Source organism: Musa acuminata, chromosome BXJ2-6 (assembly GCF_036884655.1).
Source record: "Musa acuminata AAA Group cultivar baxijiao chromosome BXJ2-6, Cavendish_Baxijiao_AAA, whole genome shotgun sequence".
Lineage (NCBI taxonomy): Eukaryota > Viridiplantae > Streptophyta > Magnoliopsida > Zingiberales > Musaceae > Musa > Musa acuminata.
This window is the reverse complement of record NC_088343.1, coordinates 36710293-36736609: the sequence shown is the minus strand read 5'-3', so window position 1 is coordinate 36736609 and position 26317 is coordinate 36710293. Positions and strand designations below refer to the sequence as shown.

General features: G+C 41.9%; 1 protein-coding gene across 1 annotated transcript; it reads right to left on the bottom strand.

Moving 5' to 3' along the window:
* Nucleotides 1-20016: 20016 nt before the first annotated feature.
* LOC135615392 (linoleate 9S-lipoxygenase 6-like) lies at nt 20017-23393 on the bottom strand. Its single transcript, XM_065113820.1, has 8 exons — nt 23111-23393; nt 22744-23030; nt 22431-22674; nt 22003-22344; nt 21739-21932; nt 21358-21662; nt 21012-21275; nt 20017-20930 (listed from the first exon to the last, which is right to left on the bottom strand). Exons 1-8 carry the CDS (start codon nt 23343-23345, stop codon nt 20186-20188), a joined length of 2616 nt encoding a protein of 871 aa, XP_064969892.1. The 5' UTR covers nt 23346-23393; the 3' UTR covers nt 20017-20185.
* Nucleotides 23394-26317: the final 2924 nt, after the last annotated feature.

The window sequence follows — 26317 nt, the reverse complement described above, 5'->3', positions numbered from 1 at the left end:
ATCAAAATTGTTGACACAATGGGAGAAAGGGCAACAACTATTGCCGCCCTACAATTTTGCCGAAGGCTGCTTGCAGCCTTCACCAAGAGCACAACTTGCTACTCTCGGCTTGGATAAAATCTGCAAGGTCAAGAGTAGCAAGGGTGCTCTCGGCCTGCAGGTTGACAACCCTTGCAGCTAGGTTTCTTGGCTGTATAGGGCACCCATAGTGGCCAGGGTTTCCTGGCCGCATGGGTTGCCCTAATGGCCAAGACTCCTGGTCGCACGGGGCAACCTAGTGGCCAGGGTTTCTTGGCTGCCCATTCTCACCTTATAGCTAGGGTTTCGTGGCTGTAGAGGCAACCTTGGGGGCCAAGGATCCTCGGCCACCCAAGGCAATCCTGCGGCTAGGGTTTCCTGGCCATAGGGGTAACCTTAGCGGCCATGGTTTCCTGTTCACATAGGGAACCCTAGGGTAGGGTACCCAAAGGGCTACAGAATAATTAATTTAATAAATTATTATTATTATTATTATTATCTAGTAGTCCTATATGATGATGTATACATATGATGTGTGATGTGGACGGATGATCATGGACCATGTGATGTGATGTATGTGTGTATTATTATTTTTGGGGCCTACGAGCCTCTATTTTTTCTCATTTATTGTCGATCTTGCATGCATGTGATTATATTGTAATTACACAAGGAGGCATAACGGTAGTGTGGAGGCAATAGCGGGGCCCACGAGGTAGAGACAGATAATCGTGACGCATGGAGATGCGTCGAGATACCAATGGAATCAATAAGGATAAGATGGATGATCACAAGGCATTGAGATGCGTTGATATATACATAGATCATGATATGAGTGATTGGGCCCATTAGCTCGGGCTTGATCACATTAGGTTATGACCATAATCATCTAGTATGATTGCTTATATATATATATATATATATATATATATATATATATATATATATATATATATATATATATATATATATATATATATATATACATATTTACATGCGATGTAGATATATTTTAAATATATATATATGTGTGACGCATCATAGGAGACCAAATCAAAATCCTCTCTCTTGATAATATTAAGTCAGTAAATATGAAGCAATTAGATTGACCCACATGGCCTTCCATCGTTATAGAGAAAAATCGATTCCCGACATAGGTTGAGTTGGTCGAGTCCCTCGAGGCTCACCTATATCACAATTCAATATCTTACCTATGACATATGTAATTGGTGACCTGAGGACGTGTGCTTGGTCAAGTCCCTCGAGGGCATATTATTGAATCAGACTCATCTTGTAATGATGATGATGACTTAACTAAATATCATGGTTAGTCAAGTCCCTCGAGGCTATAGTAGTTCGAAGGCCAAATAGGATGGGAATCATAAAGAGTTGTGATCGATAAGAGTTGCCTACCTTTTCCGGCTTAGCATGATTGGTCGAGTGCCTCGAGGTTATGTTAAGACATCGTTCCCAATCTCCACTAGAGATCTACTAGGGGTCTTCGATTCACATACCGGAAAGAGTTGTATGTTTCGCGAGAAAATAGTGGGAGTAAGTTAAGATAGAAGTCCTTATCTTGATTGTTTACTTTTTGTAAAATCTACATGTTAATTATTTCTACTACATATTTATTTTAAAAAAATATCACTTTCAAGTCCCTTACGTGGCATACTTGATGTCAACCGTCTCATTGGTCCAAATTACATGGATTGGCTCAATAACCTGAGAATCATTCTCATGTCGGAGAAGATCACGTATGTCCTTGATATAGTGATAACTACGATTGAGGAAGGGGCAAGCAAGGTTGAGATTGCTCGTTACGTAAAGTACATAGATGCCTCCACTCTTTCTCAGTATTATATGTTGGGCTCTATGACTCCCGAGTTACAAAGACAGCATGAAAAGATGGATGTCAAATTTATTATCTAGCATCTTTGTAAATTATTTGAGAAATAGGGAACGACTCAATGATATGAGATATCCAAGAGTCTCTTTCGTGCTAGGATGACTAAGGGGACACCGGTTCATTACCACATCTTTAAGATGATTGAGTGGATAGAGAAACTTATGGGTTTAGGAATGGTCCTAGAGGATAACTTGTGTGTGGATCTTTTGCTTTAGTTCCTACTAGATTCCTTTTCTAAATTCATCATGAATTTTAATATGAACAAGCTTGAGGTGACTCTCCCTGAGCTCCTCAATATGTTGAGGGAAGCTGAGAGCACCATCAAGAAAGAGAAATCAGTTCTCTATGTTGGTGAGACTAGAAAGAAAAGAAGGTAGAGAAGTCCCTTAAGAATGACAAGGGCAAACTGGGTAAAACAAAGGTTGTTAAGAAGGACCCGACAAAGAACAAAGGCTATTGCTTCCACTACAGCAAAGATGGGCATTAGAAGCGGAACTACAAAGAATATCTTGTAGATATTGAATCTCAAATTTTGATGATGAAATCAATTGGTAAATTGTTTGATCTAAATCTATATGTTGAAAAAAGTGTGCAAGATTAACTATGATAGCAGTAAGACATAAAGCAGGTATTATGCTGGAGTCAAGATCGAGATTTCGTTATGAGTTCGAGAGTTCGTCGGAAGTTCGGACGTTTATCAGAAGTTTTGCCAGAACCAACCAAGAAGTCCAGGAGCTTGCCAAAGAAGCTAATTGGAACTTGCTAAGAAGATCACTGTGAAGTCCAGGAGCTTGCTGGAAGTCCGTTGGAATATTGCCGAGGAATCGTCAAAAGTTCGTCGAAAGATCGTCGGAAGCTCGCCAAAAGAACAATATACATACCGAAACTAGAATGCTATGTTAAATGTCTTAATTATCATAGTTAGATAGTAGATTGAGTTAGGATTGAGAGATGATCTCACTAACTCAGTTAGGGGCCAATTGGGCCCTTAACAGGGCTGAATTAGGTCGAATTGAATAACTCATTCAGCACCTGAAATCACGACCGGCAGTGGCACCATCAGCGCCGGTGGTGGCACCGCCTGGTGACCCAATCTCCCAAGTGGTTTGGGCGGTGGTACTGCCCAGACTTGGTGGTGGTACCACCGGCAATTAATGCTGCCAGCGGTGGTACCGCCCCTGTCAAGGGGTGGTATCACCAAAGCTCAGTCTTCGAGCTCTGTCAAGCGGTGGTACCGCTCAGTGTCAAGTGTCAGGCAATGGTACTGCCCAATAATAGCGGTGGTACCGCTAGTATCTCGAAATTCAGGGATATGATACTTTTTTGCTCTAATTTTAAAGTCATTGGGGCCTATAAATATCCCACTCTCTTTTGTATGAAAGAGCACGAAAGTATTGGCATAATCTTGAATCTTTGAAGTGTTAAAAGTGTTATAAAAGTGCAAGAGTCCTCCTCCCTTTCTAAGTGTTGAGATCATTTAAGAGATGTGTGAGGATTATAAGGGTTCTCTCCTAAATCCGTAAAAAGGAGAAAGAGCTATAAAAGGTGGTTGGTCTTCGCCTATTAAAGGAAGACCATTAATGGATACCGGTGACCTCGATGGAGGAGGAATTAAAAGTGGATGTAGGTCATAATGATCGAACCACTCGAAATTCTTGTTTGCTTTTACATTACTGTAAACTTCCTTAACCTTCTCTTTGCATTCTTACGAAAGCTTTCAAGTTCAATATCTTTCCGAAATGGATTGAATCGAAATGAATACTTTTTGGAAATCAACGCTTTTTTTCATTGTACTAATTCACCCCCCACCCCTCTTAGTGCTTCTCTTGATCCTAACAGTAAAGAAGGCAAAATAAAAGCTTGGAGAAGCTTTAGGTACATTCATAATCAGTCTCTATTTATCAGACTCTTATGATAATACATGAGTATTTGATATCAATAGTGCTTATCATATCTGTAATTCATTGCAGGTTCTAGCAAGACCTAAGAGATTGGTTAGAGGCGAGATGAATCTCAAGATGGGCAATGGAGCAAAAGTTGCTATAGTAGCTATTGGCGAGGTCATCTTACATCTACTTGGTGGAGCTACTATTGCATTGGATACATGTTATTTTATTCCTTAATCAAAAATATTAATTTCATTTCATATTTGATAGTTAATGGATATAAATTAGTTTTTTAGAACAATGATTGTTCAATAATATTGGATGATAAGATTATCACTAGAGGAACATTGCATAATGGTTTATTTATGCTAGACACTACTCTACATGAATATAAGTGTCTCCAAGATGAAATGAGATGAAGTGAATAATGCATATCTGTGGTATTGTAGGCTAGATCATATCCATGAGAGAAGGATTCAAAATTTACTAAATGATGGATACTTAGATCCATTCAACTATGAGTGATATACAACTTGCAAACCTTACCTTCGTGGAAAACTGACCAACTCTCCATTTAGTGGAACTGAAGAGAGAACCACTGAGTTATTGAATTTTATACATAGCGATGTATATGGTCCCATATCAATCCAAGCCATAGGTGGTTACTCCTACTTCATTAGTTTAACTAATGATTTCTCTAGGTACGGACACGTACACTTGATGAAGTATAAGTCCAAAGCCTTCAAGAAATTTAGGGAGTATAAGAATGAAGTAAAGAACTAAATTAGAAAGAGTATCAAGACTCTTCGATCAAATCGAGGAGGTGAGTACTTGAGTATAGAGTTCACCCAATTCCTCAAGGACCGTGAGATTATATCCTAGTGGACACCTCCTTATATACCTCAACTCAATAGTGTATCTAAAAGGAGAAATCACACACTGTTAGACATGGTGTAGTCCATGATAAGTTTCACTAACCTACCCATCTCATTCTAGGGATACGCCTTAGAGTCCGCAGCTTACTTTTTGAACAGAGTTCCAACTAAGTCGTTAGTGTCTATACCATATAAGATTTGGAAAGAGAAGAAGCCCGATCTTAGGGTTGTTAAGGTTTGGGACTGCCCTGCCCACGTTAAGAGACACAACCCCGATAAGTTGGAATCCAGGATGGAGAAGTACAAGTTCGTGGGATGCCCCAAAGAAACTTATGAGTATTCACCTAAATGACCAAAAGGTTTTTGTAGCCAAGAGAGTAGTGTTCCTTAAGAAGGAACACATTCTTAGTGAAGACAATGGGAGCATGATATAGCTAAGCGAGGTTTGAGAACCTAGCTTAAGCACCAATTCATAGCCCGTCTGTTCAGGTACCTAGCACACAAGTTTCGACTTTATATCGGTATGGTCGAATATCTCATCCTCTTAAGAGATATGTGGGATATATCAAAGGAAAAGAAGTTGAGGATATTGATCCTCAGACCTACGACAAGGCTATTACGAGTATAGACTCCAAGAAATGGCAAGAAGCTATGAATTATGATATGGATTCCATATACTCCAACAGGTTTATAACTTTATTGATGCACTTGAGGGTATCATACCTATCGGTTGTAAATGAATCTTCAAGAAGAAGATCGGAGTAGATAAAAAGGTAGATACCTATAAAGCAAGGCTAGTGGCTAAAAGGTATCGTCAAAGGTAAAGTGTTGACTATGACGAGACCTTCTCACCCGTAGTCATGCTAAAATCTATCTGAATTCTATTGGCTTGTAGTACACTATGATTATGAGATTTGATAGATAGATGTAAAAATTGCGTTCCTCAATGATAACCTCGAGGAGGAGATATATATAATATAGCTTGAGGGATTTATATCTAAAAAAAGTCCAAAGAAAGTGTATAGATTGCTTATGTCTATCTATTGACTAAAGCAAGCTTCTCGAAGTTGGAACATAAGATTTGACGAAGCGATCAAATCTTATGACTTCGTTAAGAACAAAGATGAGCCTTATATGTATAGGAAGGTAAGTGAGAGTATTATCACCTTTTTGGTGCTATATGTGGATGACATCATTATCATTGGGAATAATGTAGGAATGCTCTCCACAATAAGGCTTGGCTATCTAGATATTTCTCCATGAAAGACTTAGGGGAAGTATTCTATATCTTGGGGACTTAGATCTATAGAAATAGATCCAAGAGGATGCATGGCTTGTCCTAGTCCAAGTACATAGATACCATTGTCAAAAAGTTTAGCATAGAAAATTCTAAGAGATGTCTCATACCAATAAGACATGGGATATCGCTTTCTAAGAGTATGTTCCCAAAGATTCCTAAAGAAAGGACAAATATAGATATGATACCCTATACCTTAGTGAAAGGGTTTATCATTTATGCTATGTACCAAGCCTGAGATAGCACATGCTCTAAGTATCACGAGCAGGTATTAGGCGAATCTAGGCTTGGAGTACTGGAAATTAGTAAAGTGTATCCTTTAGTACTTAAGAAAGACTAAGAATCTTTTACTAGTATATGGAGGAAGTAGCCTCAAGGTTGAGGGCTACACAAACTCAAGTTTCTAATTCGATGTCAATGATTGCAAGTATAATTTAAGGTATGTGTTCACCCTGAATGAAGGAATAGTGTGCTGGAAGAGTTCTAGGCAAGCTGACTTAACCATAAAAGGGGGGTATATTACTACGATAGATGCAGCAAAGGAGGACGTTTGGATGAAGAGGTTCATCATAGATTTGGATGTTGTGCTGAGAAGTGAGGAGTCAATTCCCTTATATTGCGACAACAATAGGGTGATTGCTCAAGCAAAGAAACTAAGGTCTCATCAGAAGTCTAAGCACGTTCTAAGGAGGTTCCACCTAATTAGAGAGATCGTGGCCCAAGGAGATGTAGCAATGAAAAAAGTTATATCTGAAAATAACATTACAGATCCACTAATAAAGTCATTGTCTTATATTATCTTTGAGCATCATAGGGGTCTGATAGGTATCTGTTGGGAAATCATGGGGGGCGACATCATATGCGCAGCGGAAGAACAAGAAAACAAAAATCCCCGATTCCCAAAAAGATGTTCGTCGTCGTGCGAAGATTGGTGCGCAAAATCCGCAAAACACAAAACTGCGTATAGAGATTGTGTTACCTAGGGAGATCGTATATCCCTGTTTCCTTGCAGATCCTCAGGAGAGGGTGAAGGAGGTCAAGCGTCCTCCTCTCTAGCGGTGATCCACACAGCAGGGTTGCGACGACGCTCCTCAAAACTCCAGGCCTACTCTGAGGTGGAGAGGGAGAGGAGAATAGGAAGGGCAAGCAAAGACTCTAGCCTATGAGGCTGTGAATCCCTCCTATTTATAGAGATCCCGTGTCAAAACCCTAATGGGTCCTTTCCCTAGTGGGTATTGGATCTGCATCCAATAAGACAAGGGCTCCGTCGGATATCTCATATCCGAACCTCTACTCATCGCAATGCCTACCATATGTGTGTGACCCTCTAGGCCCAATATCGAGCTGGCCGTGAGTCATACCTGTCAGAACTCCTTCTAACTAAGTGAATTATTATCTCTGTAATAATTCACTCGACTCATCGACTACGGAAGTACTAGGCCACTACGCCGTAGTCCCCAGACGATACAGGGGAATCCAATCCATTGGACCTGTCTGTCCTCAGTTACCATGTACCTATAGTCCCTCATCCATCTAATATCCCAGAGACCGTATATCGAGCATGGTGCTGTCAGACCCATACGGTTTCTACTCGAGTCTCGCTCTAATCGGATTCTCCCGGAGAACTCTTTCTCTCTCAACCCGAATGACCCTGGCCAGGGATTTGTCTGAGCAAGAACACATGGGATATTCCTCTCATGATACCGAGAGTGGATGATCCTCTATCGACACTCAATAGCCCTCGTAAGGTCGACTACCACTCCTAATGACCAGCTGTACTAGATCTGGGAACAGCCAAACCTATAAGTCTGGTATCAAAGAGTGGAGCACTCATACAGGACATCCTTGGTGTCTCAAGTCTAAGAACCAGATACACCACTAGGACTACGGAATCGTTGTCTGACAATAAGGCATCATCAACCATCCAGCATTCCGTAAGCGGATCAATCAGTGAACTCATTCTCCAATGAGCACCTGTACTGTATCCCTAGTGTCCCTACACGAGCAGCTATGAGACCAGCTGCATCCATCATATGGACGGGTATACAGCACACCAGTCTATCCGGTTATCACGATGTCCCTCTCGAGTAACCTATGACCGGGATTATTTAGGATATGTGTTTAAAGGTGAATCGATCTCATTATCGTGATCTCATCACGATCCGATTCCCATTGCACAAATCCAAGGACATCACAATACATATGCATTTATGCAATAGTTATAAAGTGATATACTCCAAAAATATAATAAGCAAAAAGATTCTGTATCAAGTCACACGTGCCATCACTCACGTGATTGGCTTGCTGGGCACTTATGACTAGCAATCTCCCACTTGACCTAAAGCCAATCACCTATGTGTCTGATCCCCATCAGACCCCTGTGACGCTCAAAGACAATCTGAGACAATGGCTTTGTTAATGGATCTGCAATGTTATCTTCGGATGGAACTCTTTCCACTGCTACATCTCCTCGGGTCACGATCTCTCTTATAAGTTGGAACCTCCTCAGAACACTTCTGATGAGACCCGGGTTCCTTTATTTGAGTAATCACCCCATAGTTATCGCAATATAAGGAAGTCGACTTGTCGCTATCTGTATCGACTCCCAAATCTGTGATGAACTTCTTCAACCAGACTCCCTCCTTTGCTGCATCCGATGCAGCAATGTACTCCGCCTCTGTGGTCGAGTTAGCAGTGGTATCTTGCTTGGAACTCTTCCAGCACACTGCTCCTCCATTCAAGGTGTACACATACCCTGAATTCGACTTGCTATCATCGACATCAGACTGAAAACTTGAGTCAGTGAAGCCTTCAATCTTAAGGCTATTACCTCCATATACTAGTAAAAGATCCTTAGTCCTTCTCAAGTACTTAAGGATACACTTTACTGCTTTCCAGTGCTCCAAGCCTGGATCCGCCTGATACCTGCTCGTGACACTCAGAGCATGCGCTATATCAGGCCTAGTACATAGCATGGCATACATGATAGACCCTATTGCTGAGGCATAAGGTATCATATTAATGTTTGCCCTTTGGAATTTTCCATGCCAAACCTTTTGACAATAGTTTCTATGTACCTGGACTGGGACAAGCCAAGCATCCTCTTGGATCTATCTCTATAGATTCTAATCCCCAAGATATAGGATGCTTCCCCTAAGTCCTTTATGGAGAAGTGTCTAGATAACCAAGTCTTTACTGTGGATAGCATTCCTACATCATTCCCAATGATGAGGATGTCATCCACATATAACACCAAAAAGCTAATAGCGCTCCCACTTACCTTTCTGTATACACAAGGCTCATCTTCGTTCTTAACGAAGTCATAAGATCTGATTGCCTCATCAAATCTTATGTTCCAACTTCGGGAAGCTTGCTTTAGTCCATAAATGGATCTAAGCAACCTACACACCTTATCTGGGCAGTTCTTGGACACGAATCCCTCAGGTTGCATCATATACACCTCCTCCTCCAGGTTCCCGTTGAGGAATGCGGTTTTCACATCCATCTGCCAGATCTCATAATCATAGTGTGCTGCAATAGCCAATAGAATTCTGATGGATTTTAGTATTGCTACGGGTGAGAAGGTTTCGTCGTAGTCAACACCTTGCCTTTGACGATACCCTTTAGCCACTAGCCTTGCTTTATAGGTCTCTACCTTTCCATCTACTCCGATCTTTTTCTTAAAGATCCATTTGCAACCGATGGGTACAATACCTTCGGGCGCATCAACTAGGTTCCAAACCTTATTGGAGTACATAGAATCCATCTCAGAATTCATTGCTTCTTGCCACTTCCCGGAGTCTATACTCATAATAGCCTCCTCGTAGGTCTGAGGATCAATATCCTCTACATCCTCTGCTCTAATATGTCCCACATATCTCTCAGGAGGATGGGATACTCTATCAGACCTGCGTAAAGTTGAAACTTGTGTATTAGATACCTGAACAGACTCGGGCTGTAGAGTGGTGCTTGAGCTTGGTTCTCCAACCTCGCTCAATTCTATCATTCTCCCACTGTCTCCGTCAAGAATGTGTTCCTTCTCAAGGAACACTGCTCTCTTAGCTACAAAGACCTTTTGGTCCTCGAGATGATAGAAGTAATACCCACAAGTTTCCTTGGGGTATCCCACAAATTTACATCGCCCTGTCCTTGATTCTAACTTATCGGGGTTGTGTCTTTTAACATGGGCAGAGCAGCCCCAAATCTTAACTACTTTAAGATCAGGCTTCTTCCCTTTCCATATCTCATATGGTGTAGACACCACCGACTTAGTTGGAACTCTGTTCAGAAGGTAAGCTGCGGTTTCTAGGGCATATCCCCAGAATGAGATGGGTAGGTCAGCGAAACTCATCATGGACCGTACCATATCTAATAATGTACGATTTCTCCTTTCAGAGACACCATTGAGCTGAGGTGTATAAGGAGGTGTCCATTGGGATAATATCCCATGGTCCTTGAGGAAGTGAGTAAACTTTGTACTTAAGTACTCACCTCCTCGATCTGATCGAAGAGTTTTGATACTCTTTCCAGTCTGGTTCTCCACCTCATTCTTATACTCTCTGAATTTCTCAAAGGCCTCGGACTTGTACTTCATTAAGTACACATATCCATACCTTGAGAAATCATCAGTAAATGTAATGAAGTAGGAGTAACCTCCAATGGCATGAGTTGACATGGGTCCACATACATCACTATGTATGAGTTCCAACAACTCAGTGGCTCTCTCTCCAGTTCCACTAAATGGAGAGTTGGTCAGTTTTCCACGAATGCAAGGCTCACAAGTTGCATATAACACATAGTCGAATGGATCTAGATATCCATCATTTAGCAACTTTTGAATCCTTCTTTCATGGATGTGACCTAGCCTACAATGCCACAGGTATGCACTGTTCAACTCATCTCGTTTCCTTTTGGACATATTTATATTCATGATATGTGGAGTGGTGTCTAACATAAATAAACCATTATGCAATGTTCCTTTCGTGATGATCTTATCATCTAATAATATCGAACAACCATTGTTCTCAAAAACAAATTTATATCCACTAACTGTTAAACATGAAATGGAGATAATGTTTTTGATAATAGAAGGAACAAAATAACATGCATCTAATGCAATAAAAGCTCCACTAGGCAGATGTAGGGCGACCTCGCCAACAGCTAAAACAGCAACTTTTGCTCCATTACCCATCTTGAGGTCCATCTCGCCTCTCTCTAGTCTCCTAGGCCTTGCCAGAACCTGCAACGAATTACATATATGATAAGCACTACCGGTATCTAATACCCATGTGTTATCATAAGAGTCTGACAAATGGAGACTGATCATGAATGTACCTGAAGCTTCATCAAGCTTTTGTTTCGCCCTTTCTGCAAGGTACTCTTTGCAGTTTCTCTTCCAGTGCCCATCTTTACCACAGTGGAAGCACTGGCCTTTGTCCTTTGTTGGGTCTTTCTTAGCAACCTTTGCTTTACCTTGTTTGCCCTTGCCCTTTCCCTTCTTAAGGGACCTTTCTGCTTTCCTTTTCTTTCTGGTCTCACTAGTGTAGAGAACTGGCTTCTCTTTCTTAATAGTACTCTCTGCCTCCCTCAACATATTGAGGAGCTCTGGGAGAGTCACCTCAAGCTTGTTCATATTAAAGTTCATTATGAACTGTGAAAAGGAATCTGGTAGGGACTGAAGCACAATGTCCACACACAAGTTATCCTCTAGGACCATTCCTAGACCTGTGAGTTTCTCTATCCACTCAATCATCTTTAGGACATGGTTCTGAACCGGTGTCCCCTCAGTCATCCTAGCGCGGAAAAGGCTCTTGGATATCTCATATCGTTGAGTCCTTCCCTGTTCCTCAAACAATTTACGGACATGTAGGAGAATGGATCTGGCATCCATCTTTTCATGTTGTCTCTGTAACTCTGGAGTCATAGAGCCCAACATATAGCACTGAGCAAGAGTGGAGTCATAAATGTACTTCACGTAGCGAGCGATCTCATCCTCGCTTGCCCCTTCTTCGGGCGTAGGCATCACTGTATCAAGGACGTACACGATTTTCTCCGCTGTGAGAACAATTCTCAAGTTACGGAGCCAATCCGTATAATTTGGACCAGTGAGGCGGTTGACATCAAGTATGCCACGTAAGGGATTTGAAAGCGACATTTTCTAAAAATAAAGATGTAGCAGAAATGAATAACATGCAGATTTTGCAAGAAATAAACTATCAAGATATGGACTTCTATCTTAATATGCTCCCACTATTTTATTAACGAGTCACGCGACACCCTCAGCACGTGAAACGGAAGTCTCCGGCAGACTTCTAGTGGGGATCAGGATCCAATCAGCGTCTTAGTGTAATCTCGAGGGACTCGACCAATCACACTAAGCCTAAAAGGTAGGCAACTCTTGCCGATCACAACTCCTTGTGATTCCCGTCCTGTTCGGCCTCCGAATCACCATGGCCTCGAGGGACTCGACCAACCATGATGCTCGGTTAAGTCAATACCTTCGTTACAAGATGAGTCTGATTTGATGATATACCCTCGAGGGACTCGACCAAGCATACCATGTCCTCAGGTCACCGGTGACATCTCTATGTCGTAAGCAAGATAGCGAATCGCGATATAGGTGAGTCTCGAGGGACTCGACCAACTCAACCTACACCGGGAATCGGTTCCTACTCATAACGATGGAAGGCCACGTGGGTCAATCTAATTGCCTCACGTTTACCGACTTAATATTATCGAGAGATGTTTCTATAATTTGGTCTCCTAATATGACATGTCACACATATACATATTTAATATATATCTACATCGCATGCAAATATATATATATATATCTAGTATATGTATAAGCAATCACACCAGATGATCATGGACCACAACCTAATATGATTAGGCCCGAGCCAGTAGGCCTAATCACTCACATCAAGATCTATGTGTGCAACGGTGAATCTCCATGCCCTGTGATCATCCATCTCGTCCTCGTCGGTTCCGTCGACATCTTGATGCATCTCCATGCATCACGATCGTCCGTCTCGTGGGTCCCGCTATCGCATCCACGCTCCCGTTGCACCTCCTCATGTGATTACAACTTAATCATAGGCACGCAGGCCCGACAATAAACGAGAAATATAATGGAGGTTCGCATACCTCAATAATAATAATCACAAGTACACACATCACACGGTCCATGATCATCCGTCCACACATCATACATCACATGTATAAATAATCATCATCATGTAGGACTACTAGATAATAATAAAAATAATAATCAACTAAACCTTTTAATTAATTATATTTTCTGAAATCAGGGACATATAGGAAATTTCTGAATTTATAGGGGTATTTTCGTAATTTGGACCAAAAAAAAAGACAGAAACTGGAATTTCTCAAATTCCGAGGGGTAAAACTGTCTTTTGCCCAGAAAACCCTAATTTCCTACTGCCCTTTGCTGCTGCCGCCGCCGCCGCCACCCTGCTGGCGGCGGCCTGTGCGGCGAGGGGCGGGGCGCTGCCCTCGCCTGCGGGCGGCACGCCCGCTGGCGGCGCTGCCGCTGCAGGTGGGCGCCCCCGCGGGCGTCGCCGCCTCCGCGGACAGTTCTGCCGGCGAGGCAGCGCCCGCAGGCGGTGCTGCCTCGCTGGCGGCCGCCCCTGCGGGGTTTTTGCCCGTGGGAGCAGCGGCCACAGGCGCCGCTGCCCTGCGGTGCCTCAGCCCGCGCTGCTGCCCCGCGGCGCCTCTGCCCGCGGGCTCAGCGACCGCAGGCGCCTCTACCCGCGGGCTGCCAGCCCCGCCGGCCGCAAGCCTGCTGCAAGCAGACCGCCGGCCGGCTGCTGCAAGCACAGCGCTTGCGCATGCGCCGGCGTTGTGCTGCCTGGCTGCGGCTGCGGCTGCCCTTGTTTTTTTTTTTTTTTTTTTTTTTTTTTTTGCGTCAACGATTTTGACGTCAATATTCTTCCTAAACACAACACACGCAGTTCAAAAACCAATCATTCGCACGAACAACCTGGCTCTGATACCACTGTTGGGAAATCATGGGGGGCGACATCATATGCGCAGCGGAAAAACAAGAAAACAAAAATCCCCGATTCCCAAAAAGATGTTCGTCGTCGTGCGAAGATTGGTGCGCAAAATCCGCAAAACACAAAACTGCGTATAGAGATTGTGTTACTTAGGGAGATCGTATATCCCTGTTTCCTTGCAGATCCTCAGGAGAGGGTGAAGGAGGTCAAGCGTCCTCCTCTCTAGCGGTGATCCACACAGCAGGGTTGCGACGACGCTCCTCAAAACTCCAGGCCTACTCTGAGGTGGAGAGGGAGAGGAGAATAGGAAGGGCAAGCAAAGACTCTAGCCTATGAGGCTGTGAATCCCTCCTATTTATAGAGATCCTGTGTCAAAACCCTAATGGGTCCTTTCCCTAGTGGGTATTGGATCTGCATCCAATAAGACAAGGGCTCCGTCGGATATCTCATATCCGAACCTCTACTCATCGCAATGCCTACCATATGTGTGTGACCCTCTAGGCCCAATATCGAGCTGGCCGTGAGTCATACCTGTCAGAACTCCTTCTAACTAAGTGAATTATTATCTCTGTAATAATTCACTCGACTCATCGACTACGGAAGTACTAGGCCACTACGCCGTAGTCCCCAGACGATACAGGGGAATCCAATCCATTGGACCTGTCTGTCCTCAGTTACCATGTACCTATAGTCCCTCATCCATCTAATATCCCAGAGACCGTATATCGAGCATGGTGCTGTCAGACCCATACGGTTTCTACTCGAGTCTCGCTCTAATCGGATTGTCCCGGAGAACTCTTTCTCTCTCAACCCGAATGACCCTGGCCAGGGATTTGTCTGAGCAAGAACACATGGGATATTCCTCTCATGATACCGAGAGTGGATGATCCTCTATCGACACTCAATAGCCCTCGTAAGGTCGACTACCACTTCCAATGACCAGCTGTACTAGATCTGGGAACAGCCAAACCTATAAGTCTGGTATCAAAGAGTGGAGCACTCATACAGGACATCCTTGGTGTCTCAAGTCTAAGAACCAGATACACCACTAGGACTACGGAATCGTTGTCTGACAATAAGGCATCATCAACCATCCAGCATTCCGTAAGCGGATCAATCAGTGAACTCATTCTCCAATGAGCACCTGTACTGTATCCCTAGTGTCCCTACACGAGCAGCTATGAGACCAGCTGCATCCATCATATGGACAGGTATACAGCACACTAGTCTATCCGGTTATCACGATGTCCCTCTCGAGTAACCTATGACCGGGATTATTTAGGATATGTGTTTAAAGGTGAATCGATCTCATTATCGTGATCTCATCACGATCCGATTCCCATTGCACAAATCCAAGGACATCACAATACATATGCATTTATGCAATAGTTATAAAGTGATATACTCCAAAAATATAATAAGCAAAAAGATTCTGTATCAAGTCACACGTGCCATCACTCACGTGATTGGCTTGCTGGGCACTTATGACTAGCAGTATCAAATACGTAGGTGATTGGCTTTAGGTCAAGTGTGAGATTGCTAGTCGTAGGTGTCTTGCAAGCTAATCACGTAAGTGATGGCATGTGTGACATAATACGCACTCTTTTTTCTTATATTATTTGATATTTTATCACTTTATCTTACATGTTGCATATATTGTGATGTCCATCGATCTGTGCAATGAGAATTGGATCATGATGAGATTATAATAAGGAGATCGATTCATCTTTAAACACAGACCCTAAATAATCTCGGTCATAGGTTACTTGAGATGGACATTGAGATAACTGGATAGACTGGTGTGTCATATACTCATTCATATGATAGAGGTAGTTGATCTCATAATTACTTGTGTGGGGACACTAGGGATACAATACAGGTGCTCATTGGAGAATGAGTTCATTGATTGATCCGCTCACAGAATATTAGATAGTTGATGATACTTCATTATCAGACAACAATTCTATTGTTTTAGTGGTATATCTAGTCTTTAGACTTGAGATACCAAGGATGTCATGTATGAGTACTCCACTCTTTGATTTCATACTTATAGGCTTAGAAGTTTTAGATATAGTACAACTGATCATCGGGAGTGGCAGCCAACTTTACGAGAGCTATTGAGTATTGATAGAGGATTATCCTCTCTCAATATCATGAGAGGAATATCCACTGTATTCTTGCTCATGCAAATACCTAACCAAGGTCATTTGGATTAAGAGTGAATGAGTTCTCTAGGAGAATCCGATTAAAGCAAGACTAAGTAGAAATCATATGGGTTTGACAGCACCATGCTCAAAATACGATCTCTGAGATATTAAATAGATGAGGGACTATAAATACACAATAATTGAAGACAAACATGTTCAATGGATTGGATTCTCCTATATTGTCTAAGGTCTAAGTTCTACGGTGTAGTGACTTAGTATGTCTGTAGTCGATGAGTCAAGTAAATTATTATAGAGATAATAATTCACTGAACTAGAAGGAGTTCTGATATGTATGACTTATGGCTAGTTCGATATTGGGCCTAGAGGATCACACACATATGGTGGGTATTGCGACAAGTAGAGATTCGGATATGAGATTCGTTGGAGCCCATATCTTATTGGATATCCAATAAGCCCTTGAATTATTAGATCTTATGGATAAGATTCAATAAGAGCTAATAAGATGTTATTGGGTAAAGATTCACTAATCTAAGAGACTTGGATAGTTAAATGGAGATCCAGTACCCGATAGGACAAGATCTATTATGATTAACTTGATAGGGAGCCTCTCTAAATAAGAGAGAACCAAAGGGTCAAGGCTAGACCCCTTTAGCCGCCACCTTCTATTCTTCTCTCCCCTCTCCTCCTCAGCCAACAGCCCCTGTTTGGGGCATGTGGATAGCAAGAAGGGATGATCCCTTCTTGGTTGCATGATGCGTGCGAAGAAGAGATCTGTGCAGTGATTTGAGGAGCGTCTTCATAATCCCTACCATGTGGATCACCGTTAGAGAGGAGGGTAGTTAACCTCCTTCATCCTCTACTACAAATCTGTAAGATTTCAGGGATATACGATCACCCTAGGTAACACACATCCCTTAACACGCGTGATTTTTCAGTTTCGTAGATTTTTGCACACCAATCTTTGCACGATGATGAAACCTTCTTTTTTGCGAGAAATTTTAAGATTTTTATTTTATGTTCTTCTACTGCACATATGATATCACCCAAGATTTCCCAATAGGCCTACTACTGTATAGTCGTCAAGTGGAGTCGATAAGTGACCATAACAAAGCAATAGGGGAACGCTAAAGGCATAAATCACTCAAGTCAAAGAGCGCTCGATGATGGGTTGAAGTCTTTGAGAACTAGCAGAGGGTGATGTTACTGAGCAAAGGAGGAGATCGGGCAACGATAATCAGTGGAGAAGAGAGATTGTTGTCGTCATAGGGAGGTAGGGGGAAAGATAACTACGATAACGTAGATTAGGAGAGAAGAGGTGGGCACTCGAGGGAAGAGAATGGATCTATGGACCTTAACTAGAGGGAACGGAGGAAGAGCATGCGCGGAGGTATAGGCCATTGTAGCCGAGAGAGGAGACATGGAGAGGGTGGAGGAGGAACCCTCGAGATTCTCGCTCAGGAGAAGGAGAGCAGATAAGAGAGGCAAAGGAATCAATGACATCGGTGGAGAGATCCTAGAGATAGAGATCGCCATCCTAGGAGTTGAAGAGGGCAAGTTGGCCGTTGGAAGAGAGGACCACGTCTTAGACAATGTAGGAGTGCCCGATCAAGTGTCATCAGGGGTAGAATATCCTTGGTGTGGTCGAAAAAGCAATGGGAATCAGTAGAAGTATTGCCTAGCAAATCAACAATGACAAATCAATAGAGAGGAGGGATTGCTATCATCAAACAAATGAGAAAGAGAAAGTCTTTCTCGAGGCATGAAGAGCTCTAGAGAGATTTCCTCTATCATGATCAATCAAATCAATTATTAGATTATCTCTATCATGATCTTCCATCGTAAAGTCTATAAGATATATTTCTCACTAGTATATTTTCATGTCACAAACAATTGAAGGCTTCATGGACATGAGAATTTTTGTGCGGGAGACAACTTATGGTTTCCTTACTTGCTTGTTGGTTAAATCTTCCCTAGTAGAGAAAATCAAGGAGTGTCAAAAGGAAAATACTTATTTATAAACCTTGGCTAGAGACTTAGCACAAGGATTAAAATTAGAGTTTGTTGAAGTATAGGATAGCTCAATCAGATTTTAGATCAACTCTGTATTCTTGAAAGCCTTCCAATGAAGTAATAATTGCTAGATAAGGTGCATAAGTTAAAGTTTGTCATTCACCCAAATGACACTTTAGTATAACTCTTTCCTTCAAACTAATGGTTGGTCTAAAACGACCATTCAGACATTGGAGGTTCTTTTAAGAGCTTGTTCGATGGATTATGATTATCATGATCTGACTTGATGGGATAATTGGTCTGTCAACTTCATTAAGACCAAACATACTAATCAAAATACTTAAGTTAAAATTAATAGTAATACACTCATTAAACCTTAATAAGTCAATTTTAGTCTTGCTCAAGTGTTACAAACTCTCCTACTTATGGGCTCTACATCCTCGTCAAGGCTCAAAATATCTCATATCAAACTCTAGCATGGTGCACGTGAGGTGTAGCCCAATGGTGACTTCACACCAATAACAAATCATTCAATCCATAGATAGTCCTAATATGTTCGAGTCCCCTTAGTATACCTTAATACTAAGTTATAACACTAAATGTCATGACCTAGCCCTAATAGGATAACTGACCTATCAACTTTGTTGAGCCTAAATCATTATTTAAAATACTTAAGTTAAAATTGATAGCATTGTATACATCAAACTCTTATAAGTCAATCTTAATCTATCAAACCATTATTGTGATTATAAATGATGATCATGTTCATGTTAGTAGTTCTCAAATGACATGTTAGATTGTGATTGATGTCGGGATCACACTCTCACGTGTCATTGGTTTGCCCATGTATCACTTTATGTTATTAAGAAGTTTAAACATAATCATTCTTAATATTGCTTGGATTAGTTTATATTAATTACTAACTAAAATTATCCCATATGGAAGTGATTAACGTGTTTGGACCAAGTTTTTGCTTGATACTGGATATGATGATTTCTACTAAGTTTATTTTTATATATGATTTTGTATATACACACATACTCTCACACACAAGTGGATTAATTTTAAAACTGCAGGTATTTTGTGTTTATTTGTTTGTGTAACCTGCACGAGAATGCTCAATTTGGATAAAAAACTAACAATATTCAGGTACCCTTATAATGGATCAAGAAAATAAAATTTAAGAATTTATTTGTTTAGGATCTCTTATTATAAATGTAATTATTTTCAAGATATCATTATTATTATTAGGTCAATTTTGATCAATCTTTCATACTTGAATATTAAGAGAATATTTATATATGTGTAAGAGATTGAAAGAGGACCTATAGAATAGGTCACGGTGGTCGAGATTGAAAGAGAGTAGGATGACACATGCTAGTTTATTATATAATTTGATAAATTTAATTTTTTTAATTGAATTAATGTCCAATATAATATATTTGAGCTTATTCATTAACATTTATTGAATTTATTAATAATATTTTGACTAGTTAGTTGAGTACATAAGTGATAGAGGGATGAGAGTGAAAGAAAAAAGGATAAATAGTAATATTAAAATAAAGTAAAAAACCAGTAGTTCTATCTTAAGCTCTATAATATACCATCTTTGTATTATTATATATGTATGTATATTTTTTTCTTCAGAGATAATAAAGCTCAAGAAATAACGACAGCATCAATGGATTAAAAATATTGTATAACTTGTAAGAAGCTGAGGCTTCATCAGCCATGCATGCCCATCCACTCTAGCCTTGTGCTAATTAAGCGTGGCATTGATGATGATGATGATGATGAATGGAAGAGCATAAGTAGAGAGAGACTGTCGATCGCAGACGAGGTTTTGACAGCAAAACATATATATAGGCTCGCTTGCTTTATTACATAATGTGCGTGAAGAAAGGATACGTCCCTCACACCACACGCGACTCACCGATGGATGCCAAAGGACTACGTGAGCTGCTTTATTTACTCCCTTACTGCAGCATTAATTAACGACATGGACCCATTCTAAATGGATATGCTGTTGGGGATTCCCTTCGCGGTGATCCCAGTCTCGCCGCTGGGGAAGAGCAAGTAGTACGGCACCTTGGCAGCGCCATTGCGGTTCTTCAAGGACGAGTCGCCGTTCCTGCTCACAATCTCCTTCTCGATCGACCTCAGCGCCGCCCCGAAGCGCTGGAACGCTGTGAGGGCTTTCCCGTCGGTGGTCCACTCCGGCGTGTCTCGCTGGCCGAGGTATACCTCGTCCGACGCGTGGGTCGACAGGATCTCTATCAGCGACACCCCCAGAATGGTCTGCATCTGGTTGGTGATGGTCCGCAGGAAGACCTTGTCCGGGTTCTTCTCCAGTTCTTGGTACTCCGGCGTGCCCGGCTCCGGCATCAAGCGACGGCTGATGGTGGGCCGGTTCGGGAGGTACCCGGCGTAGGGGTACTGTCCGAAGTTGACGGCGGCGTGGAGCGCCGAGGCGATCCAGATGATGATGGTGCATGAATCGGTCAACTCCAATACCGTCTGCATCGTGGGCCACCACGGCTCGTCCTTCTTATCGCCATGCCCCACCTCGCGGACCTCCTTCCACCAGGCCAGCAGCTCGGTGTCGGCCTTCACGGCGTCGTCGCTCGGGTAGTAGATCGAACAGTATTCGGTCACCCATGTATGGATCGCGTTCCATATTGCGAGCCCATCCACCGCGTAGGGGTAGTCCTTGATCAGTAGTCGAAGCCCGTCGCCCTCCTGCACCGCAACTCCTCTGAGCAGAAACAAAGCTTTGAATCAGTCCAAGCATACACTCGTGACGATGCTGAATTAGATCTTCCGAGGATTTTGTTACCTCTTTATCAGCTCGGTAGGGAGAGCTTGCTCGACGAAGTTCCAGTTTCTGTAGATGACGGCAGACATCTCCATGGCGTACTTCCCTGGGAAGACGGTCGTCTCCAGGATCCCGCCGGCATTGATGAGCGTCTGGCGAGCCAACGCGTTGATGTTCATCGTGTCGCGATAGTGCGGCGTCAGAAGCTTGCTGATCGGGTGGACGACGCTCAGGTGTCGATTCGTGGCGATCACGAACGGCTCCAGAACCGCGTGCGTATTGAGCCTGCGCATGTGCACGCACCATGAGAAGGTGAACAGGTTCTGCACAACTAAGAACTGAGCTATGTTGGGATTTTGATTCGCACCAGTGGCTGATGAGCTGGTGGACGCCGGAGTCGTTGACGCCGACGTAGGCCTTCGCCAACTGCCAGATGGAACCCTCGACGCCGGTTTCAGCCGGTGTGTACACTTTGCTGACGGCGCCAAATTGTTCTCCATCAGGGTGTGGTAAGCTGAGTTCGATGGCCAGTGGCTTCAGAGTAGAATCCTCCTTCAGGAATAGCAGAGTCCTCGTGGCGTATATCTTATTCGAACCGGAGTTTATGCGAGCTAGATATGGCATCAAAGCATCATGATGGTCCAAGATGAAGAGCCTGTAGCTCCTCAGTGCCTGAAGAATAGCAACAGAATCAAGCAAACCGTGCCTATGATCCCTGAGTACGTTCTAAGGTACAGAAGTCATATACCTCGTCAACAGTCAGGCCTTCAAGGTTGTGCTCGATGTGGGCTGCTGTGATCGTGCTGTGTTGGTTGCCATACTTGTTAGAATCGAGCTGGCTGATGGGAGGGAAATTGTCAAGGCGGCTGACGATGAGAGGGTCCACGCCGGCAAGCATTTCGCGGCCAAACTCTTCGTCCGTTCGCCAAGCATTCTTATCGACTGCAACAAGAACCGGATGGTGAGATGAGCGTGCTTATTCGACTGCTACAAGCTTTGCTATTGGACTTACCTTGAATCACGTGGGGCTTCGGGAGCTTGAGGAAGTTCTGGCCCTTCTCAGTGCGTAGCAGTTCTCTTATCATCTCGAAAGGGATCCTCTGTCTCAGCTCATCCAGCAGAGGAATCTGAGGCACCGGAAGGCCGTTCTCATAGAGGCTCAGTACTTCCTCGAACGAGTCGAACTCGTTCGGGGTTATATCGAATATGGCTTGCAGCGTTGGGAGCAGCCCGGTGGAGATGGCTTTGATTGCGTAGGTGAGGAAGTCACCCATTTTAAGGTGGCCGAATCGCTCATCTCGGGGCACATAGATGTTCAAGTCCAGCTGTGGCAGTCTGCTCTCAGAATTGGGATCTGCAGCAAGTAAATAGGCGACCGAGGCAGCGTAAGAAATGGAGTCAGACGCTAATGCGACAGGATCTCGTCGGATCTGAAATTACCGGTCTTCGTCGGTGCGCGGCCGGTCTTCCCACGACGAGGGTAAGGGTACTCCGCCGACCCTCCGAGGATTGGCCGGACGAGGTTCGCGCCCTGATCGGGACTTCCGAGATCGTTGTAGTACGCATAGTCGTATACACGGTCCCATTCTTTCAGCTCCCCGGTGACGTCTTGCCCCCTCAAGTTTAGCAGCTCATCTTGTCTGTACGGCTTCAGCGGCGCCGGTGTGGCTCCCGGGAGGTACGTCTGCAAGAGTTTGACCTTCATCGCATGCAAAGATGGAGTACGCAGGGCAAGTGCTTGATTAGTACTCACGGTGTTGGCGAAGAAGATGCGGTCGTATCTGTACTTGTTGGCAGGGTAGACCCAGGAGTTGCAGACGAAGTGGATCCGGCCCTTGCCGGGAAAGTTGTCCAGCGTCAGCGTCTTGAGGAAGAACTGGGTGGCGTGCTTGTTCTTGACGATGACGGCTCCGGGGATCCCCTTGTTCTCCTCCCACTGGAACGTCACGCTGAATCTACTCTCGCCGGCGGCGAGGGAGGGCAGGCGGCCAAGGTACTGCAAGGAGGCCGGCGACCCGACGACTCCCCGGTTCCCATTGTCTGCCATAATTCACGAGATGGTAAAGGGAACTAACAACGCAGCAACCACATACGTGTAATCAACAGAGCGAACAACTCACTGGGGTCGCCGACGGTGGCGCTCACGAGCTGGAAGGTGACGTTCTGACCGAGGATGTCGAACAATGCGTCGATGACGTTGCCGGCCAAGTCGTTGAAGTCGAGGACATTCTTCGGCATCAGCACCACCGTGCCCTTCACCTGCACACCCTTCGACCCCCCGAGGATGCCGCCCACCACATCGCCCACCCCGCCCGCCACACTTCCCACCACGCCGCCGACGATGTTTCCGAACATCTTCGGTTCTCTTTTTCCTGTAACACAGTGGATAGCGACGACTAATAGCTTAGAGAGTGAACGTTGCAGTGAGATCGATTGCAGCGGAGGTGGTATTTATTGATGCAGAGCATCCGCCTGTGTCGAACAAGCACGGGTTTCTCGTGTCCACAAATGCTTCCCCAAATAATTTTACGTGGTTGGGTCCACTGAATTAAATAGGTGTTTTGTCGGGACCCACTCCCTAATCACTGTTTCAATGTGCGGATAACACAATAATTGAGCATCCATGCATTTCACATGGCCGCCAATCGCGGTCCGATGTGAACTCTGATTTATGTGTCATCTGCGCGAGACTTAGTTTTATATCTTTTCCACACAAAATAAATATAATAATGATACAAACAAATAGTGATATTTGAACGAACCGGTGAAAATTAGAACGAAAACGATCAATGATCTCATAGATCTGAATCGAATCGGAATCGGATGGGGGGGGGTTCGATTTCACGTTGAAATCAAAATCAGAACCATATGAAAATAAAAAGAAATAAACATTAAACACTATAATAAAAATAAAATTAAATTAAAAAAATAATGGTTCTGATTCCATCTTGTGTGGAGGTTGAACTGTCGATTCCAAACTCGAACGTAAGTAATAATACCAATAATAAAGATATTATTATTATAATATAAATACTAATCTTTATCCATCTCCCTCCTTAGTATCATTATCATATGGACTATATTATTATTATTATTATTATTATTATTATTATTATTATTATTATTATTATTATTTTCCCCTAGGCTATCTTTATTGTCTTGATTGATTCAGATGGCACACAAATTATTATGGACCATAATAATATTATTATTATTATGGTCCCATAGGCTATCTTTATTGTCTTTATTATTATTATGATCAATTATTGGTCATATTTGTGATAAAAAATGACAAATATCACTATCTTATTCTCATGTTATTAAAAAAGGTGTTAAATGAGGGTTCGGTTGGTAGATCGATCACACAAAAATGAGGTACCAAGGATAGGCTTCACAACAGTGATGTATACAACTCATACTTTACAAGGACACAGTCATCCTGGTCCCAATTGGAAATAATTCAGAAGGTATGAACTCTCGGTCATAATTCATCCTGGTCCCAATTGGGTACAATGATCGTTGTGTTCTTTTTATCATTATATTTACAATATTAAATGATCTACCTGATATGATTTGTTTTCTTAGCAATCATTAGATGTGGATAATTACACTACTTCAAAATCCAATGCATGAAACTTGAATGGCATGATATGAATATAGGACATTTCATTTTCTGATACTGTCAATATATATAGGTTCCATTCTTAATATTGTTTTTCATCTCTTTCATAAATTTTGCTATTATAAATTGTCGTTACCACTAGATATTGTTAGAGACCGCTCATGGCATCACCAATATCTACAAAAAATATCAATTTACGATGAGATATATGAGTACACAACCAAGATAATGAAAGAAAAAGAAAAAAGAAGATATCAGCTTACAACCATAATTCAATGGTTCTTGAGAAACCTTTTTAAATACATTCTTCCTCTTGTCGTCAAGTTTAGGATTGTAAAAATATAGTTCATATTAGTCATTATTGACCCTAAAATCAATATAGTTCTTCCATTTTTAGAGAAATAATTCATGATGATCCCAATTTATAATAAAAGTACTAAAAACAATTAAAAGAAAAGATTTCATGTTGAAAATTTTGCTCGGATGAATGCTGAACTTCAATAATTTGTGAGTCAATTATATAAAAGTCACTAATAGAACTTTTATTCATCATTATTCTCCTTTTAATCTCTTTTAATCTCAATCTCACTCTCAACCAAAATATGTTAATCTCTCTCGAACTCATAGGCCTTTAATCTCACCTATTACAGAGTTATGAATCATACATATAAAAAAGATACGCAAACCAATACTCTTCGATCGACAAAAACTTCACGTGATGATAAAGATAATGAGTTCATATTGACAATTGGTCCCACAAGTGACAAAAGATAAATAACAAAAAACAAAGAAGATAAGAGTTCACAATCATCCTTTATTATAGTCCCAATTGGCAACGAAGTGCCCATTTGACAAGCTGAATAGAAGCTTCAGATATTTTGATAGTTGGAGATTTGGGTAATAAGGCCCTAAATTATTTTTAATCTGTGCATATTGAGTCTTTTTTTCTATGGTTCTTATGACCTTATTAAAAATTTTAAAATATAAAATAATTATAAAGACATCGTGAATAAAGTAAAAGGATCATTAATATCGTTATTTCATGAAGATATCTACTAGCGTGACTATTGATAGAAAGGTTTCTTCATTTTGAGTCACAGCAAGGAAAACAATGTATCACATATGTTTTTATTTTTCTTTTCTATTTTATGTGACTGCAATAAATTTTGTTTATTTTATTAGATTACTTTTTTACTTCTAAGAAATACCCCTCATCTTCGAATTAGTAGTCTGTCAATGAAATTACTTTTTATTTTCGGTCTATCTTGTAAAACAAAATATTTTATTTTTATTTTTTCTACTTAACGCCTTTTTAATTAAATCCTTCTGGTGCACTTTTTTCTTGGACAGTATTGCATCTTATAGTTTCTATGGGAACAGAGTTAACTAATATTTTATGGGATTTAAAAAATAAAATATCGGTTATAATATTTGTTAAAAATGACCTTAGAAAAATAGAAAATAATTTGTAATGTATATATAATGCATGGTATGCAAATGTTAAATTATTTGTGTTCTTTTCATCGTGAGCCATTTATAAGATCTTTTGACAAAATTTATGGTGTCGCACTTATAAATGAATTTTTAGTTTTACATAAATTGTAGAATCAACCTTCAGATATATCAAATTTGACTTAGAAAACTCGTAAACTCACCTAAAAATAGAAAAAACAACAGAATTGCTATCTACATCATATTCATGTGC

Excerpts from the sequence above, each read along its gene's own strand:
- LOC135615392 (XM_065113820.1), bottom strand. The coding sequence starts at position 23,345 with ATGTTCGGAAACATCGTCGGCGGCGTGGTGGGAAGTGTGGCGGGCGGG. Across the intron at positions 21,933-22,002 it reads GAAGCCCCACGTGATTCAAG|TCGATAAGAATGCTTGGCGA; the intron begins GTAAGTCCAATA and ends TTCTTGTTGCAG. Across the intron at positions 20,931-21,011 it reads CCTACCGAGCTGATAAAGAG|AGGAGTTGCGGTGCAGGAGG; the intron begins GTAACAAAATCC and ends GTTTCTGCTCAG.